Below are 19,647 nucleotides of genomic sequence, written 5' to 3'. Positions count from 1 at the left end.
ATAATATGGAGTGGCGAGTGCAGCTTATGCCAGCATAATAAATAAAAAATGAAAAAGTGACAAGCCCATTTATCTGTTTAATTCAGTCTTCTGTTGAGACATCTTTTCGCTGGACATCATAGCTGATTTTGTTTAGAGGAATGCTTTGTGGCAGGCTGATTAAACACAGACTTACCCCCACTCCACTCCACCCCACCCCACCCCCACCCCGACTCCCATATTGGCTGAAGTTGAAAGCCCAGTAAATGAAATGACTTCCACAGGATTGCACCACAAAGGAAGAGAGTGCGTCAGATGTGCATTCAGCCGGCGTTGTAGCCAACGCAAGGTCAAAAGGGACGGCGTGTAGACAGTTAACCAACTGACAGTCGGGGGCAGGAGGATGCCGTTACACCCCGAGGCACCGTCTTGCTAAATATCCGAGCGCGCATAGACACATACACACGTGTAGACACTCAACTGGTCTTCCAGGCGCTGCACATAAACTACCAGTTTTATTGCTTTACAACTTGCCTAAGGACTAATCATTTTGTGTGCATCTGTGTGTAAGTTTGATGCGAATTTCATCTTATATCTAGTGTAGGTTAAGCATAGGCTGCAATTATATTGTTAGTAGGTTGTGCAAATAAAAATGTATATACTGTGATAGTGCGACAAAACTCATTGTTGCTCATTTTGTAGATGCGGTTGCATCCTCGCTTTAACAAAGGATGTTACTGTTGCACCCAGAGAGGCAACTTTGTTGCTTTGTTATAGAAGACATATGAAAACTTTGAAAAAAAGAAAAGAAACAAAGAAAGTTATAAACCACGATAAGCTTATATTATCAGTAAAAAACACTGAAGACCAAAACTAAGCATAGCTATCCAATAAAAATCCTGTGCAGCTGTTACATAAACCATGTGATTTTATTGTCACTGTACATTCAGTGCACTGTTAGATTTGACTCACTCCAAAAAAAAAAAGAAAAAGAAAAAAGGCATATATTTACACATGGATACAGTAGGCATGAACACAACAAACGAAACACAAGAAAATGCCACACAATACTGTCCAGTGAAACCCAGCTGTAGTTGCTTCTAACTTCCAATCTCTTCCCTTTGTCTTCCCAGGACTGTGCGTGCATAGTTAGCCTGTCCTTTCCCAAGCATAAGTGTATAATTAAAATGAACCAAAGCTCCCTTTTATCTTGATTCATATATTACAAATGCTAACATATTGCTTTTGAGAAGGGGAGGGTTAAACCTCTTGGGTAATCACATGTCTGTGGTACATACACCTAGCAGGGTCCTTTATACACCGTGGACCAGAACGGCCAGGGAGGTTCCTCCATGTTTTATGTAAATCTCGTCATCTCAGCGTGCGCCGAGTTAAGGTAAAGTCCGCAAATGGAACAGCGAATAAGCAGCTTTTTCCTCCGAGGAATGTGTTCCCCAACCGCCGTGAGTTCATCTACATTTTTTTAATACCCAGCCAGTGATGTCACTTTATTTCTGTGCCACAGATTCCCAAGAGGAACCCATGGCCCGCTTCCAAACCCAGTGTAATTTTCAAAAAATATGAATTGAGGTATAGGGTCTAGACGACTTTACTCGCTATATGTCCTGCTGTGCCGATAACCAAAATCGATGGTAACGCAGTGTGTGTGTGTGTGTGTGTGTGTGTGTGTTTCAGCATTGAGATACACAAAGACACAGAAGAAAAAAAAAACAGAAAATAAGACAATATCTCACCAAAGACTTACTTAAATAATTACCCATTGACTCAATACAGTGACTTGTATTATACAGGTTTTCAGTGGGCTCTAAATTTTGTTGCTAATCCAACATGAAAAACTCCCTAAATTGGCAAATCAAAGGATCATAGTTATAGTAACGAACAGCAGTCGTAGTATAGTGAAATATGCACATAATACATTTGTACAGCATGTCCACAATGTAAACAAAGAACAAATAAATGTCAGTCTGATGCTCCACAACACAAGGAACATAGGGTGGCCATATTTGCCTTGCATAGCCCAGTGATCGCTCTGTTATGAAACTATTACAGAGACTCGTGAAATTGTCTTTGTAAAGGTTTAGACAAACCCTTCCCACCATCAACCAAAGTAAAACGTCTCTCGTCCCCAAGGTAGAGCCAAAGCAGAAATTTAATTGCTCCATTTCTACTGAGAATTTCAGCTTAGGAGACAATTAGAGTTAATTGGATGTAGTCGAACCGTTTTAGAAGTCTGGAAATAAATTAAGCATTTTCTTTTATTTTCTTATATTAATTTGGGAGAAGGGGGGTGGAAGTTGGGAAACAATTAATCTGCTATCAAGTCTTCAAAGAGCATGGAGGAGGTGTGTAAATGAACTCTGATCAGGAGGGAGGGTCAGTTTTCCTGTTTTGGTCGAGCTGGATTGCAGCCATTTTCAGAAACACTCTCCTCAAATTAGTACAAAAAAATAGAAAAAGAAAAAAAATCCTTTCACTTTTTAGACTTGTTTTACCTCAGAGTGAGACTTCACAGAACTAATGATCGATCGATGCCTCTATTGAGCGAACAAAAGAAGATAAAAGATTTCCAGGATGTTTTGTTGTTAGGTTTAGAGGATACAGAGCAGAAAGGGTATGCTCACCATTAACATCTGTATTTATGTGGAAACAGCAGTCATGTCTGCCTAATACTGCAGCTTTCATAACGTGTATTAAAAAGACAATGATGCTTTGGCTTGCTACTGTACAGAGGTGATGAATCCCTCATTTCAGCCGGGGACAGAAAAGCTGGTTAACAAGTGAGGAAGTGCATCGTGGGAATTGTATTCTCTAATGTATATGGTTATAATTATCTATGCATTACATTACAGTGAATCAGGAGTGTTCCTGTGGGAATCGTCAATAGTTACTGGCGGCTTGGCTTTATGCTTTATAATTGTTTGGGCAGAAGCTAATGGCACTTGACACTTTAAAGACTACTTTAAGTGTTCACAAGGGACAATATGTGTCTTACTAAAACCCTAAGAGCAGCTGTTTCATTTATTATTAGTATACTGTTTTGATCATATGGTAACATGTTCCATCTAACCTGCTCAGGTCATCAGGACAGGAAATAATATGTTCATAACTCTATCACTTTTATCCTAATTGAGTAATTTGGCAACTGGTTTATCACTGATAGATATTATGCTCCAAAAGACTACCATCACTTTTGGAATATACATATTTATTAACTTAGTCTGTACTCCTTAATGGGAGTATGTTTGTACACAGTGCCTGTCTGAATATTAGCACCTTTATTAAAAATGAGCTAAAGACCAATAAAACTACAAAACATCCGAAAGCTGCATCTGGTGGTCAGTGAAATATATAATTTTCCACTATTGTCGCTAAGAATGAACTCGGAAAGCCTTTCAGGTTGTTCTCAGACAAACAAGTGTCATTATTGTGATTCGGATGAAAAGAGAAATTAAGGCGAAAGAAAAGTGAGGAAAGTAAGGATCATAATGTTTCCTGACACTAGAAAATTTGGGTATAATTTTGCATGTTGCATATAAACCTTATGATAAACCAATATGATCTTATGCTACAACCACAAATTGCTGTCTACAAAGAGTCTTTTTTTTTTTTTAATCAATTATCCTGATAAAAAGTCATGTAAAGCGTCATTTTCTTAGTTTAAAGCTCCTACATTCCTACATCAAAGCACATGATGACACTTCAGTTGGAAAAAAACGACTTCCCAACAAACCAACTGGAACATTATGACAAGCATGTGAACGCACAAATTAGTAATATTAATTGACCGTAGCCTTTATATCGACACAGATGATGTTAAATTAAATAGCAAATAATAACCCCCCCCCCAAGGATGTTAAAAACTGTTCATACTTTACAGACATATTCAGCTATGGGCTATCAATATAATGACACTTGTTGTGTTGAGAACAAACTAAAACAAAGGTGGGCAGAGTTTCACAAGAAAAGGCAAAGCCTGTACAAAATATCACAATCTAGCGCACCATCGTCAACAAAAAGCTTTCGAAACAAACTGAATGATATTGTATAGTTGCTGAGGTCTTCGTATTAGGGGTGTCGGTTTGCATTAAAGGGCGTATTACATTGCATTCATTGTGTTTAACTTCATTCTTAAATATAGCTTATCGTTATCACGTGCAGGTTTCACAGTACGTTTAGTTGCCAATAGATGTGCATGAGGACAAAGAGAAGCGAGGGACAAATTTAGCCTCTAAAAGCAAAAAGGACCGACAGAGTGAGCTGATACAATACTCATTATTGCCACATTATTCATAGCTGCTCAGTGCAAACTCTCAGTGAACTCTGATCACCAGCCAACCACCGTCCTTCTGCAAGCACCAAGTTGACCGAACCACTGAGCTGATGAAGCTTCTACGAGGTAAATATAGAATGAAGAAATGGAGAATCTTAGTGTAACGAGTACCACTGTCTTCGATGGTCAATACAAGAATATGTCTAACAGTTCTCCCTCCCCCAACCCCACATGTCCAGTGCAATTTCACACAATATACAGTACACATATTATATGCAGACCAGTTAGAGACTATTGCTTTAACAGCTTGCGATGAGAAAACGTGACAGAAGGAAATAAAAACATGTGGCTACGTGGCTGTACAGTTCTTGAGGACATTTATATTATCACATTTCCATTTTGAGATGAAAATAAGATAAGAAACAAATTCACAGAACCTTCAGGTGATATAGAGCAACGGGTCTCTGGTTATAACAAGACCTCGGCTGCCTGATTTCTGTACACAACATCTTTATATACATAATCGTGATCCCCTGTCAATCAGACTGATAATTGCCCACCTTTTAAAACTATTTCAAGTCCCTTTTACCTTTAAGTTTAGTTTTGTTTAAAAGTGTTAAAATGACTCCAAGCTTCATCCTTCCATTGTCAGTTGGCACCACCTTTATTTATTGATTTATTTTTTTTAATGGGCTGTCCCTCGCCTCGGATTGGGTGATGCAGCTGCACGTCAAACACCCGGCCCGGGTGTCAAGCCTTGGCTTCCAGCATCTCGAGGAATAGTTTGTGCATGGGGACTTTGCCCTGCATTTTGATGCTGTAGAAGTGCTGAACGGCCTTGGTGGCAGTCTGACGGAGCAGAGGCAGGGTCATGAGCAGCTTGCCTGCCCGCCGGGGGTCCTCTGGGTGCTGGGAACCCTCAAAATCCTGCAGGGCCTCATGTAGAGAATCCTGGAGCCTTTGGACAGCCTCGATATTCTCTATGTGCATGGAGTCTGGAGCGAGAAGAAGAAAGTTGGAATGACAAAAATGCTTAAGATAAATCAGATGTTTCATATCTACATCGACAACAACTGCATGTTTTGCAGCTGCATCATCTGGTTTTAAACTCAGTAGCTTGTATATGCAAACGTGCAATTTTGCTTCTTAGTGCTTAATGACGCTCCTTAAATAAATGACTATGCATGGCTGGGAGTCTCGGGAGACATAGGAAGAGAGGGAAGTACAGTAGGTATATATAAATATACAGCAGGAGAGGGAAAAAAAGATTCATTTCTTTTGGTATCATGGACCACATACATCCCCCCTGCTAATGAATTCAGATGGCTGCATTACTAGGATATCATTCAGCTGAATGATGGTGGCAGATGGGCTTCATTTCCATAAGAAAGAGCAGTTGGCCCCCTTATGTATAGGCTCTAAAATAAAACCAGTTGAGACTTATTAAAAACTGCTCTCTACGTATAAGTCTACATGTTGGAGGAAAAAAAAAGGAGAGGAAAAAAAACAAAACAGGCTTGTCCTCCGAAGGACGAGCTGACAGCGAGCATTTTAATGGACAAGCACTGGTTTGCTTTCAGCCAATTTCACTGCACTGACATACTGTGTCAGGTCTAATCTGTGTATGCATCATATCCACAATTCATTAACTCACAGATAAAGCCGTGCACGACGCAAATGCGAATTCAATACAGTATTATAATCAAATCTCACAGACTGAGATAAACTCGTCCTACCCTGGTAGTAATACGGAGTAGCGCTAAAGAGAAGGCAAACACGGCTGCTGATTGAAGTGTAAGTGAACGAGATCAGCTCCGCTATGTGTCATGAAAGTTGTGGCGTGAAGTAAGACCGTGTATGAACATGTAAATGAGGCAGAAAAAAGGGAAAGTACAAGGCTAATTATGTTCCTAACTGACTGATTAAGTCTCTTTTACCAGTCGCCTTCTGTGTAAATTGCATTTCTATCTTGGGAAATTAACTAGGCTATGTGGACCGCACATGTGTTCCAGCACTCTTCATTTGAAACCTTCATGTTAATGCTGATCTGATCCTCATTAGGCTGCACGATCATGTGTGCGCGCGCGCTCAGATGTGAGAAAGAGAGTGGAAAATAAGCAATATGTTTTTAAATGGGTGCACGCGTAAAGCATGAGTGTGTGTGCGTGTTTGTGTGTGTTTAAGGAGGCTGGGGTTGGGGGAGGAATGCAAAACTAACTTTGAAGAAACAATTTCCATGTAATCCGTCAGCAGCCTGGCGTCAATCCCGTCGATACTTTGCTAATTACAAAATCAATGGCCATGAATTTCCACAGCTGTCACACCCAGAGGACCACTGGAGCCGAAGCTCGCCGAGACTGTGTTCAAACGAGCCGAAGTTGCCCCCTCGCCCTTCCAGAGCAACCCCTCTGAACCCTAGCCTTCCTCTCTCTCTCACACGTCTTCCTTATACCTTTACCTCCCTGTCTTTCCATCCCCTCCCCTCCTATTTATCCCCAACTTTCCCATGGAGTGTTTGTCATCAGGAGACTAAAGCTCTGGGCTCAGCATTTTTCATTTTTTTCAGTCAGGCAGGAGAAAAGACTCCTAACAGGCATTGATTAGCGGGGGACAGGCCCAGCCTCATGAAAAGCAAACTGTCAATACGGGCGCAGCATCTTCACACTGGAACAAACGAGTCCCGTCGCTCCCCGACGCTCATTCCACTCCACTTAACACATTTTATTGACAGCCCCTGTTTTTCTAATGAAATGCTAAATATATCTCCCTCGGCTGTGGCGCGCTGGCAGCTACTGTTATGGAGATGGAGAGAATGAGAGCGCAATGTGACAGTCACACACACACACACACACGTGCACATGTATCTGCACACAAATTAAAATATAGCTACACACACAGACACAGACACAAAGTTAAATTAAAAAAAAAAATCTTGATCTTGACCTTTATGTCCTCTCTTATCGGGGATCTTTCATTGTGGGGGTGATGGTGCCACAAGATACCGATAACCACTCGACATTTTTTATCCCCGTGTTTTATTTCTTTGTTTGTTTAATTAAATGCCAACTGCCAGGCTTTACTTGAGATTTTATATAAAGATGTACCTTCCTGTCTATGTCATTACTGCGGAGAAAATAAAGGCTGTTTGGCAAAAGTGACTAATCGGTTTTCGATTACTTGATTACAGTACTTTCATTTACTTTATTTCTTTAGCGATAAATCACAGTCGCCTCAAGGTGCTTTATGTTGGAAGGAAAAGAGCCTCCAGAGAAAACCCCAACAACCAGATGATCCATGTAAAGCAGTTGGCGACAGTGGGAAAGAAAAACTCACATTTAACAGGAAGAAACCTCTGGCAGAGCCAGGCTCATGGAGGGGCAGCCATCTGCCGTGACAGGGTGGGGGTAGTAGTCAACGCAAGTATGCCACTGAGCCACTACTATCTCTGGGAGTTTTAAATAGATGATTTTTGGAAAACTTAAACTCTCTGGAAGCCAAATACAATAAACAGAACTTGGTTTAGGATGTAATCCCATCATTTTGACTTGCATTCAGCAACACAATCCTGCTTTGCCTCCTTATTGATGCACTATGATGTTTATGAAGATCCAAACCCACTACTCATCCAACGTTTCTATGAATTTGAGCCTACAATATTTGTGCTGTTCACAAACTCATAGATTAGGATTGTGAATTTAAGTCTAACAGGTGAATGGAAGATTACCTGAGTTAGAGAGTGCAATGGCTTTGAGCGTAACAAACTCCTCCTTCTCCATGCGCAGCTTCTTGTAGCGTCGGACCAATGGCAAGATGGCAACATGAAGGTCCAGGAGGCCTGAGATCCTCGCCTGCTCCTCATCTACCACGTAGTCCTCCGCATACATTATCTCATCCTCGCAGGGCAGTGAGCGAAACACAATGCTCAGCACCAGGATCTCCATCCAGGCACTCTGCAATAGACTCATCTGGTCTGCCAGCGAGAGTGTGGAAAAGCCTGCAGGAGTATAAAGAAAATATATGTCACATTTGAACATTTTCTAGGTACTGCTGAGCCCTCACACAGAACAACCATGTGACATAGTAAGAGGGCAGCCTATTAACCCCCCTGCTCAATTGTTGCCTCTTTCAGTCCTCTGTGTGCTTTATGGGCTATGTACAATTGCTGCACAATCCTCAAAGAAGTCCGACTTGAAACAGAGACCGACCGCTGTATGCAGTGGCTTTCAGGGAGCACTATAAATCAGTCAGGAGCAGAGGCCTTTGAAACATGAGCCAGGGCTGCCTCAGCCATCAACTCAGTCCTTCTGCAACCCACTGCATAAGCACATGAGACCCTGCTTAGTGAGGACAAATCCAGACTTAACACTGATTATATCGTATCATTGTCAGAGTAAGGACGGGTGAATAGACATTCACTTCTTCTTTACAACAACTTCAAAGTTATTTCTGTCATTTAAAACAGACTAAATTAATGTACTGAAATTCCAACTGAGAAAATAGGAAGGAGAAAAAAAGAAGATCGTGTGGATTTAGAATTAGACTTCACCATTTTATAGTTTTCGCATTTTCTAAGAGATTTTTGTGGGATTCTTCCACCCTTTTCATATAAGGGTAAAGAAAAACCTTTCAAACAGCATTCAAAACGCTTCTGAATCAAAAAAACCCTCTGTTTGCATCAAAAAGACCATCTGATAATTGTTTTTCTTTTAAAGGAAGCAAGTGAAAGTACCTTTTATCTATAGTATAAGATATAGCCTATAGGTTTATAATACTTATATACATAAAACATTTACTACAACAAAAAACTCTAATAGTACATGCCCATGTCACGGTACTTTCTGACCCGTTTTTGCTGTTGGCCATTAAATTAAAATGATCAATGCTTTATAAATTGTAGCCCCATAAATGCACAAATTGGGTCATTTCAGCCCACTGCCAGGTGGTTGCTATGCAACATGATGATAATATATCATGTGTAATTCCACTTTTGTGGATATAAATGAGATGTTAATGTTGGGAATTGAAAACAATAGGAGGATTTCATGAGGTATTGTGGATTGTTGTACATTCAAGGCTAAAAAGGTCATTTTAGTCATTTGTAATATGGTTCTCATGGAACCTGAAGGTATCATAACATATCATACATAGCTTAAGTTTTGTGGATGTGTTATTGTTGTATAACTAAAACTATAAAATCCTTTTATAAGTTGCTGCAGCTTCAGAAATGCTAATATCAAGTCATTTTAACCTGTTATTAGCTGGTTGCTAGGCAATATGATGACATCAGAATATCTGATATAGATAACAACCTTCAGGTGTATCAGATGAGCCTGCGTACCAAGTTTGGTAGCAAAAACATATGGACAGACATACACAGATTTGCGTATCATAGTAAAATGTCTTTTTTCCTGTGCATGCACAATCATTCCCTGTATATGAACATGGTGTCTCACTCTAATCCTGTTCCTGCCTATCGCATTGTTCATATTCTTTGTTGGCATCAACTTTCAACTCACCCTTTCTGGCTGTGGACTCTGAACTGGTATTTATTGGTTAGTTCATTCACAGGAATTTTGAGCCATCATGATTAAGAAACTGGATCTGTTCTGTAGCTGTGGTGTAGTTCTCCCAACAACATTTACCATCATGTATCACAAGTGTATTAATGTGCTGATTTTCAGTGTGTGAGAATTTGTTTAGAGTTTTGCAACAGGAGAAATCAGGTCCGTATATATACTGAATAACATAATCACTGGGATTGGGATGGAATTATGAAGGGGAATGCTTTAAATGCAGCAATGTTAAGATCCAAAAAAAAAGCACACATGCAGGCTTCTTCCTGTGTTGTTCAACCTTTTGAACTTGGTGTGGCAATTCCTCCAAATCTCGAGGTCGACCCATCAACTTTCACCTCTAACATTCACACACACCACATCAAACACCTGAAAGGACCTCAATGGCCACAATACCTTTCACTACTCTATGGTGAATAGGAAGGTGATTGGGGGATATTGACCAGGGCCTTGAACTCACCACGCTGCTTACTTAAATCTTGAAACTTGTATGGATCGGAATCGGACAGGTTGACTTAAAAGGGGTCCTCCCGATGTTTCTTATCAAGCAAATAGAGGAACGGCGGGAAGCGAGAGAATGAAGCAGAGAGAAAAGAGTGCTGGGGGTGTCATTGATTAGTAGATTGTAATCAGTCCACCAAATGCGAAAGGGTATCGATCCAAGCCTCAGATCTGACAAACAGACATTTGATGGAGGACATCCGGTACATGTTTAGTGGGGGGAAGAGAGGACCACAGGATCACTGAATGTAGATATCAATGCTGTGTCAGGAATTCATGAGTTTACTCCAGATTCCCCAAAGACACTTCTGCAAGAGAAATGAATGGCCTAAATTTGGTGAAGCTTATTTAGAATAGTGAGGCAGGACAAAATAAGTCTGACAGTTAGAAAAAAGTAGCATAGTTACATACAGAAACAACCCGTTTAAATAACTGTAAAGCAAGAACACTTCAGGCTAAAAATCATGCTTATTAGCTCCATTTAATGTAGCATACCTTTAATATACTGCCTCAACATAAAACCACCAATTGTGCAGAATGCCCTCTCTTTGTGATGCCAAAAGCTTGCTTATCATGGGTATCCTGTAGTGTCAGGCATCAGGACATTGGCAACAAATGCTTTGAGTCTTGAGAGCTGCTGGGAGTGGCCTTTGTGAACCTTGGCTCTTTTTGCATGTGGGACAGATGCTCAACTGGACTTTGTAGTCCAGATAAAGTTTTGAGCTCTTTGTAAAATTCCTCCAGCTGCTCCTGTGCAATTTTGGAACTTGTGACATGTCAAAGTAAGATCTGCATGGAGGCCAGGACTAAAGGTTTTTCCAGCAGAACATTGCACTGTGCTTTTCATTTTGTGACTCATTGGTGAAGACATGCATACATTTCCCTTATTTTACCCCAGCACTCCTGGCCCCCTTTTTCCTCTTCTCTTTTTTTAAACACTCAATTTACTGAAGCAATTTAGTGACTTCCTGGTTTCCCTGGGGTTAGCCTGGAGCTGGAAGTGCGTCGCCTGGAGGTGGCTGAGTTAAGTGTCACTGTGGAGGGTGAATCCCCCTGATGAAATATCAATATTTCACCCTAGTGATTTGATGCCGTTTGACCAAACATGACACAATACTGAGCAAACCAGGCGATGTCAGCATCTCTGTGTTTGCAGTCTCTCTGCATGGAGATGAAGAACATGAACAGCGACGCTGTTCTGCTAAACTACAGGGTTTTAGAGTATTTATGGTTTACTTGTTAGCTGAATAAATCAAAATCCTTAACTTTACATCCTATAGGCTTTATCGTTATGCGTCTTCATAGTGTAGTGACATTTGCTTCACAAACAAAAGGTTGCTGGTTCCATTCCAGTTGAGACAGAAATCCCCTTTAGGGTTGCATCAGGAACAAAAAGCTCAATTAAACATGGGGAGCTATCAGCTGTGGTGACCCTCGTGAACAAAGAAGCATCCGAAAGTAGGTTTAGGTAAAATTATTTTAACCTTAAAGTGATTTCTTTAAATGATTTTAAAGAAATCTAGACTACTGGAAAATGCCTAAAAGACACTTTGAATAAAAAAATTTCAGTGCAAGAGTGCAAATTACTACTTATAGGGCTCAATGAAGCCTAATTTTTGGAGGTTACAGTTCACTTTACTTCAATTCAATTTTATTTATATAGTGGAAAAAAAACAACAACCCTCATCTCAAGGCGCTTTATGTAGGAAGACCCTACAATAATTCATCAAAAACCCAACAATCAGACAAAGTGCTATGAGCAAGCTCTTGGCGACAGTGGGAAAGAAAAAAAAAACCCTTTTAACAAGAAAAAACCTCAGACAGAACCAGGTTCAGGGAGAGGCAGCCGTCTGTCATGACTGTTTGGGGTGAGGGAGGGCGACACGACAAAAGATATTATTAATCTCTGGCTCTTTTCCAAAGCATAAGTAATAATTAAATGCAGAGTGGTGTATAAACACATAGTAAGTGAAAAAAATGTGAGTGAAGAAGAAACAGCAGCCTACAGCATAACTATGGGAGGATATAGGGTCACCTGATCCACCTCTAACAAATGCTTTATCAAAAAGGAAAATTATGACACTAATCTATAGAATCTAATCTAATCTATAGTATAGAGGGTCGCTGGAAAAAAAACTGTAAAAAAAAAAGTATTTAAGACTGAATACATGTAAATAGAGGGCTACTCAAATACCCGTAAATGCCTAAAACTCAGAAGTTACTGCTAACTCTTTTAAGCTAAGTTTTGCTAACGAGGTCTTTTACCTCTTCACTCTGTGCATTATTGCCAAAATTAGGAACACCCTGTCTCAGATACTAGAAGAACTAGTCCAAACATTTTTCATTTCCAGGCTGAACTCCTTGTTACAAAAATGCCACAGCAAGTATACCAACAGGGACTGGAAAGAGACACATTCTCTACTTTTATGACTAAGCTTGACAATTTTCTTTTTGATAATTAAACTGGCTCAGTGACCCTGAAAACGCCGTGCATTTATCTGCCACTACTGCATGCCATTAAATTTGAATCTTCTCTCTCCTCCAGCTTGTGCTTTGTACTCTCTCTTTGCACCTCTCTGCACAAGCTACACATTTATGATCTGTAGTTACGAGCCCAACTAACCTGCTCAGTGTTTATAGTGTGTTATTGCTCAGCGCTCATCTCTTCTCTCGCCACTCCCCACAGCTGACTGAGGCAGATGGCTGCCCCTCCCCGTCCCCCTAGTTCTGTCTGAGGTTTCTTCCTGTTAAAAGGGAGCTTTTTTCTTCCCATTGCCAAGTGCGTGGCTACAGGGAATAGTAAGGTTTGTAACACTGCAAAATTTTGATCCAACTATGTAAACTGCTGTTTTTTTTAGTGATCAAATACATTTTAATGCTAATAGTTACAAAAAGATTTACTAAGCTGACAAAATGTAATCAAAATGAATATTTTTAGCCATAAAGAAAGAGACAGTACGTTATATAACAAAATGCATTGAGCATTAAAATAAATAGGGACTGTTTTTTTGCTAACTTTAAAATCAAAATCAGAAGTATTTTTGTTGCTTCTACATTTATCACACTGTTCACTGTTTTATAACCATGTTGTGCTCTGCAAACTGTGGGGCAGTTTTTGTAGTAATGCATTGACCTGCAGGGGGAGGCTGCTGTTGTTGTTGTTGTTGTGTGTGTGTGGAGATGTTGTCGTTTCACCAAACACATTACAATACTGTAACACTGTAAAAACCCATATTTAGCCAGTGCAGCATGTTAGTCAGCAATATATCTATTTCTTTAAAGGTCCCCAGGTCCCCAAAAAATAACTGTTTGGCAGGGTTCTGGTAATGCAACAAAAAAAATACAGGTGCGTGTAAGATAACTGAGGCCCTGCTCAGTACAGTGAGGAGACTGAGTGGTTGGCAGTGAAGCTTGAAGCTGTCATTGAGAGCGAGGTCTAAAACAGACAGCAGTTCACTCTCTATTCATTTAGTATCATTACAGGCCTCCTAAGAGCCCTAATGGGCCTAATAAAAAGACAGAGGTAATAATGAGACTTGAGGGCCCTATATGAGCAGGAGGAGTAGGAGAGGGAGAGCCAGGGGAACAGGAGAACAAGGAAGCCAGAGAGTGTGTGTGAAAGATATTGTGGCAGAGGGTGTGCGGGACAGAAACAGAGAAAAAGAAAGGAAAAAGAACGAGCATTAGATAAAGTGAATAGAGGGCGCTGTACGCTGTTGACTTGAATGTAGTCTACGCTTTGTGAGGTGGTCTGTGTGTGTGTGTGGTTACAAATCAAGGGCCACAATAACATGTCTCCTATCATGTTCTTGAAGCCAAAATGTGTGTTTTTGGTTTTATTTTTAAAAACTTCAAAATTTTTAATTGGCTCCTTTGCACACAAAAAAACCTAAACCAAACTAAACTGTGAGGATTCAAAATTCATCAAATTACTTCTTTCCAGCTGTAAAACACAAATATTTAAGCCTTCATAATGAACACATGTACCACAAAGCCTAAGGAGTATTACATGTTTCTTCCCAGCTCTCCACATGTGGATGCTGAAGGACTTTCACATTAATGGAGCGATCTGCGCTAATGACTCCTATTACCTCATCGTTAAGGCCATTTGCGCAGTGGGCTATGAGTGTAATGGAGGGAGTGGACTGTTAAACTGTAGGGACCCCTTTTGTCTTAATCGTTACTTGGTGACACTTTGACCCAGTGGCCGCGGGTAAAATGTCTCCAGAGTGTCACGTGCTGCCTTTAATAACTCTGACAGATCTGGATTTAGATCTTCACACCATACAAGATCAATACTTTGTATATATACACATATATACAAATGTAATGAGAATAAGGCAGTGGAAAAACATTACAGTAAAATTTATTACAGGCCCCATGGGGCTCATTTGACTGTAGTTACCCTATTTGGCTTTTTTGTGAAAAATACACCTGAATTAGATTTTTTCCCTTGTTCACAAGATGTTGGATGGAAAAGAGGTCAGGAGCAAAAAAAAAAAAACAAAACCAAAAACTGTGCATTTGGGTCAGGGAAGCTCCTCTTGTTCCTGTTAACGCTTGTTTCTTGATATAAACTCGAGAGTGGTGAGACAGCATGTCTCAAACCCCAGCAACCCTCCACTGGCTAATCGTTTAAACAGGCTTCTCTTTTCCTAAACATTCATCTAAAGTTCAAAGGGCTGGTTTGGGCTCAGCTCATTTTGGCCCACATTAAATTGCAAAGTCCAAACAGATGATCTAAGCTTTCCCCAACAGGTAACTTCCTTCATGTTACTCCACTATGCAATCGATGCTGTTTTCAGATGGTTGCCCACTTGGCTGACTGTGGATGAAGTGGCTAGGTGCCCCACTAGTGGAACACAGCATACATTTGAGAATCACTGGTCTACAGCAAATTGACACATGATGTGGAGGAGTTGTCTCCTAATGTCATTCTCCATTCCTGAACTTTTCTTACTGCTAAGGCCTCAATCACACGGGCCTGTCGACCACCATCTGGCAAACACAGGTTTCCAGGTAAGGTCCCTAGTTAGTTGCCAGGGTTGTCAGTAGTTTGCATGGAAGTTGCCAATTTATCTGCAAATACTTGCAGACATCTCTGAGCTTTAGTTAAACTTAAAAAAGTGCAACCGGAAATAAAAAATATTTGCCATTAGAGTAAATTTTCCTGCATCAGCCAATACATTTCAAAAGCGGCAACTTTTACTTTGAAGGCAAACAACAATATGACATATAAGTGTCATTATTTATTAAACAAAGCCAAAATGCAAAATAAATATGCCCCATGATTCAGTAGTTAGTACCGGCTTTAGTGACAATAACTTGAAGTAACTGTTTTCTGTATGACTTCATCAAATCATTGTAACCTTCTTTACGGCACTGATTTAGCCCATTGAGGTTTGTTTATGTCAAGCTCTCTTAACCTCCTAAGACCCGAACTCTTCCACAGCATGCATTTTGAATTTCTCTTTGATATTTGGGCTGATTGGGGCCCAATGAATGTAAAAACAAAGAATTACCAAATTTTTTCTTTTACCCACTTTTTGTTTCTAAGAAAAATGAGATCCACATATGAGGATATTCGTTTAAAATTTAGATAGAACAGTAGCAGTATAATGTCCTCGTAAGTGGATATCAGGCCCTTGTAGAGCAAAATTGAGTATTTGGGTCTAAATAACCAAAAATGTGATGTCCATATATGTGGACGCCAGGTCCTAGGAGGTTAAGGTCCCCTGTATTTCAATGAGATTGAGGTCTGGACTTTGACTGGGCCATTGCAACACCTTGATCCCTTTTCCACCCGTGAATAAGCTTTCTCACTGGAGTTCAATTTAAAAAAAAACAAAAAACTTTAACTCTTATCAGACTGATGTGCAAGAACATTGGGCTCAAATTGAGTTTTGTAACCTTGTAAACCAAAATATCTGAAAATTTTATGTTTGTGCATTTGTAGATGAGAATTTGTGTGTGTGTGTAAAAAAGATTTGTGTTTGTAAAAATATTTACACAAGTTACAGTTTTTTTTGTTAAGGTCTGCTTACAGATACAAAACAAAAAACTATGTGTAAAGCTCTGCGCTCAAGTTTCCTGGCTGTGTGTGAGTTTCAACTTACAAGTACGAATTTTGACCCGTTTTTTCTTCCTTTCAGCTGATTGGTCAATGTCATCTCAATCACAAATTTAACAATCCAATCAGAGAACAGATGGGTTTGGCTGTTGGAGTGGCGCTTTCCATATAAAAGTTTCAGATATTTTGGTTTACAAGTTTACAAAACTCAGTTCACAACTACGCATTTGATTTACAAGTACAAAATATTTATGACCACAATTTGAGCCCATACATTCCTGATATCTTTGCTCCTTGGCATTACATTAACACACATCTGAATATCGCAGACCAGCAAACTGCCAAAACCTCAGCTTTCACAGAGGTGCTCACCCTTGCTGATGATCAATTAATTAACTTGATTGATCTTTCTATTTCCTACGGAAGCAGGAATGTAAGGATGTACTTTGTTTACACACTTCTACATCTTTTGAGTTTTTGTCAAATAAATAATGACACGGGTTACATGTCATGTGCATTTCCTTTGAGGCTTTATTTACTTAATTTTAAACAGATTATTTTTATTATGTCCTGATATGTAAAGCCACAAAATTAAAAGAGGATGTACTTTCTTTTTCCCATGACCGCATTTGCCATCGTCCTATAACTACTCTGGGCCACTGCTCAGCAAACGATTCATAGTCTTGCTTTAAGTGTGGACGATGAGTCAGTGAATGGGACAAATAGACTGCACTGTGCCAGCGCAAAAGGAGACAGAGAAAAAAACTCCATTGTTTTGGCAAAAAAACCATTTTTTATTTACTCTGAATAAATTCATTTTTGTTTTTACGACTAATTAATTGTGTTTAAGCAAGCACGAGACCTTTTTTAGTTCCTTACTCTGACGTAAGGATTTGCTCTTTCTTTGTTATCGCCTTGAAACAAATGCACAACAAAAGACAACTGAAGATAAAATTTGTGTCCTGACTGCTGCCATTTATTTTAATTAATTAGGAACCCCTTTAAGAAATGCATCAGTGAAGAATATTACTAGCTTTAATTGAATAATAATTGAATTGACAACACGTGTGTCTTTTACATGCTTTATTTAACCAGATCAATGGCTTGCATATACTTTGAAACCAGCCAGTGCTCCTTATGAACACGCGGAGGTCCAAAGTGTCTCCTTCAGCCGATAAAGATGAGAAGAACGGAAGATCTAAGAACATTTGCATAGCAAGTCTTATTTAAGAATTCATCAACAAGGAGAAGGGAAATCCATCAGTATTTCCCTAAATAAATCAATTTCACCACAGGCCCTGTGTAGTCTCCTTAAGTAAGTAAGAGGATTGCTTTCTTTAAGTCTGGGATTGAAATGGAATACATTGACATAGGGGCGGGTCCCCCCCCACAGACTCCCCCACCCCACTCCACCCCACCCCAGTCAAATCAAAGGTTTCAGCTGCTCTTTATTGATTAGATTTTAGAATATGGGACTAGCTTCTCCCTTAGGTGCAGATGAGTAGCAGATGTTAATTATCCTGTGTGTGTGCATGCGTATGAACGGGAGGGGTTGGCGTGTTATGTACAGCAGTCGGTGAAGTACTCCAGTAATCTCACACTGTAACATTTCAGCAAATCAAAGAGCAAATGAGAGCAGTTTCTCCTCCGCTTTACTAACTGCACAAGACCACACGTGAACCTCAACTTAATAGATGGCCTGTATAAAAAGCACCTATGTCTGAAATTTCACATTAAGACAAGTGTTTGGAAAACCAGAGCCCTGATGACAGGTTCAGTCAAGAGCAGTCACATGTTTCTACCTGGGATATGTTTGGCCCAGCCAATGATGACCACCAGCTCGCGGTCAGCCAAGTCACAAAGCGTTGTCAGAGCCTTGATGTCTCCGTCCGGCATGGTGGGGTCAGGCATGGCATAGATCTTCTCTGGCTCCACCACCAGCAGATGAGAGACGATCTTTGTCACTAAGAGGGGAAGAGACAGAGAGAGAGGTAGACAGAAGGACGGAGGGCGTGAAGGAATATAAATGTACTGTGGTGTGCGACAGTTTTAGGCAACAGTGTTTGCCTAAAATATGATCATATTGTGCCACATGAATCTCACCTTTGGATGTAGATAACAATGCTCTCGCCATATTCCTCAAGGGGATTCATTTCACAGCTTAATGTCCCATCATATTAACTAATAAAGTTAATGCTTTTTGTAATGCTCAGGTAATACACACATTTTTACTGAGGGAGATTTTAAATTAAAAAAAGAAAAAAGCAACCAAAAAAGCGACTCACGTGGTTTTTTGGCTGGAGGGGGGAGGGTGAGGCCGAGGTAGGCGCCGTTTTCGGCATCCAACCGCCGCTTGTACTTCTGACGCCCCCCTCTCACTCGATCCAGACGCACACCTGCAAAAAAAATAATTAAAAATATCACGTATGTATAAGATAAACCAAAGCCACTCTGACGAATCCACAAAACTTAATGATTACGTAGCAAAATAAAATAAAAGGGAACTTTTCACTTGTTATGTTTGGAAGTAGGCGTTGCTGCTGACTTTCTCACTTTCTTTTTATATGCTTAATTTTTGAAAGTTATATTCAGTTATAACGACCTATTTTATGGCATCGTATTTGCTACCATAACCACAGCTTATTATAAAACTGTAGCCTATTTATTGGGGGGAAACTTGACCTGTTTTGCTGTGTCATCAGACTCTCACAAGCATTTCAGGGTTTTTAATTTTCTACCCTGTATATACAAACACTATATAACCATTCTTCATATAATATACAATACAAAAATTAGGATAACAGCATTTTTCTGTCATTTATCTACATAAACAGTTTCATTCCTTTATTTTTAACCTTTCAACCATCAAGTAGGACGTCTGAGTGGAAGTTTAAGCATTCACATGCAGGATTATCTTCAAAGCCATCACAGAGGACGCGGGCTGGATGCACCTTGTCTCCTGAATTGATACGTTTGCATTAAAAGTTGTTTGAGCACTAAGGGAGAGCAAACAGATTTTACATGGTCAAGTGGAATTAAGTCGTGTGAGATTTCCCAGTGACTCATATAAATTCCTTTGATTCCCCTGGAAACAAAAGAATCCGATTAGGATGGTCTTTCAATTTCCTGACACCGACTATCCACTAACCTAATTACCCACCGTGCCCAGAGGGAGCTCATTCTTCCCAGCAAACACAGTGAGATCATTTTATGCCTGGCAGATTGAAGCTAAA

General features: G+C 40.0%; 1 protein-coding gene across 2 annotated transcripts in view; it reads right to left on the bottom strand.

Annotated features, from left to right (window-relative positions):
* Nucleotides 1-910: 910 nt before the first annotated feature.
* Nucleotides 911-19,647, bottom strand: part of esrrgb (estrogen-related receptor gamma b) — an 86,292-nt gene continuing 67,555 nt past the window's right edge. For both annotated transcript variants that reach the window (XM_087852165.1, XM_006797141.3), the window contains 4 exons: nt 18,700-18,810; nt 18,217-18,378; nt 7,995-8,264; nt 911-5,265 (listed from right to left, as the gene is read on the bottom strand). In XM_087852165.1, the coding sequence (XP_087708291.1) occupies nt 5,021-5,265; nt 7,995-8,264; nt 18,217-18,378; nt 18,700-18,810 (788 nt within the window). In that variant the 3' untranslated portion in view covers nt 911-5,020. The remainder of the gene's footprint in view (nt 5,266-7,994; nt 8,265-18,216; nt 18,379-18,699; nt 18,811-19,647) is intronic.

The sequence above is a fragment of the Neolamprologus brichardi genome, chromosome 15, assembly GCF_056152115.1.
Source record: "Neolamprologus brichardi isolate AB-2024 chromosome 15, ASM5615211v1, whole genome shotgun sequence".
Taxonomy (NCBI): domain Eukaryota; kingdom Metazoa; phylum Chordata; class Actinopteri; order Cichliformes; family Cichlidae; genus Neolamprologus; species Neolamprologus brichardi.
The sequence above is the reverse complement of the archived record's forward strand: the minus strand, read 5'-3'. Positions and strand labels throughout refer to the sequence as shown.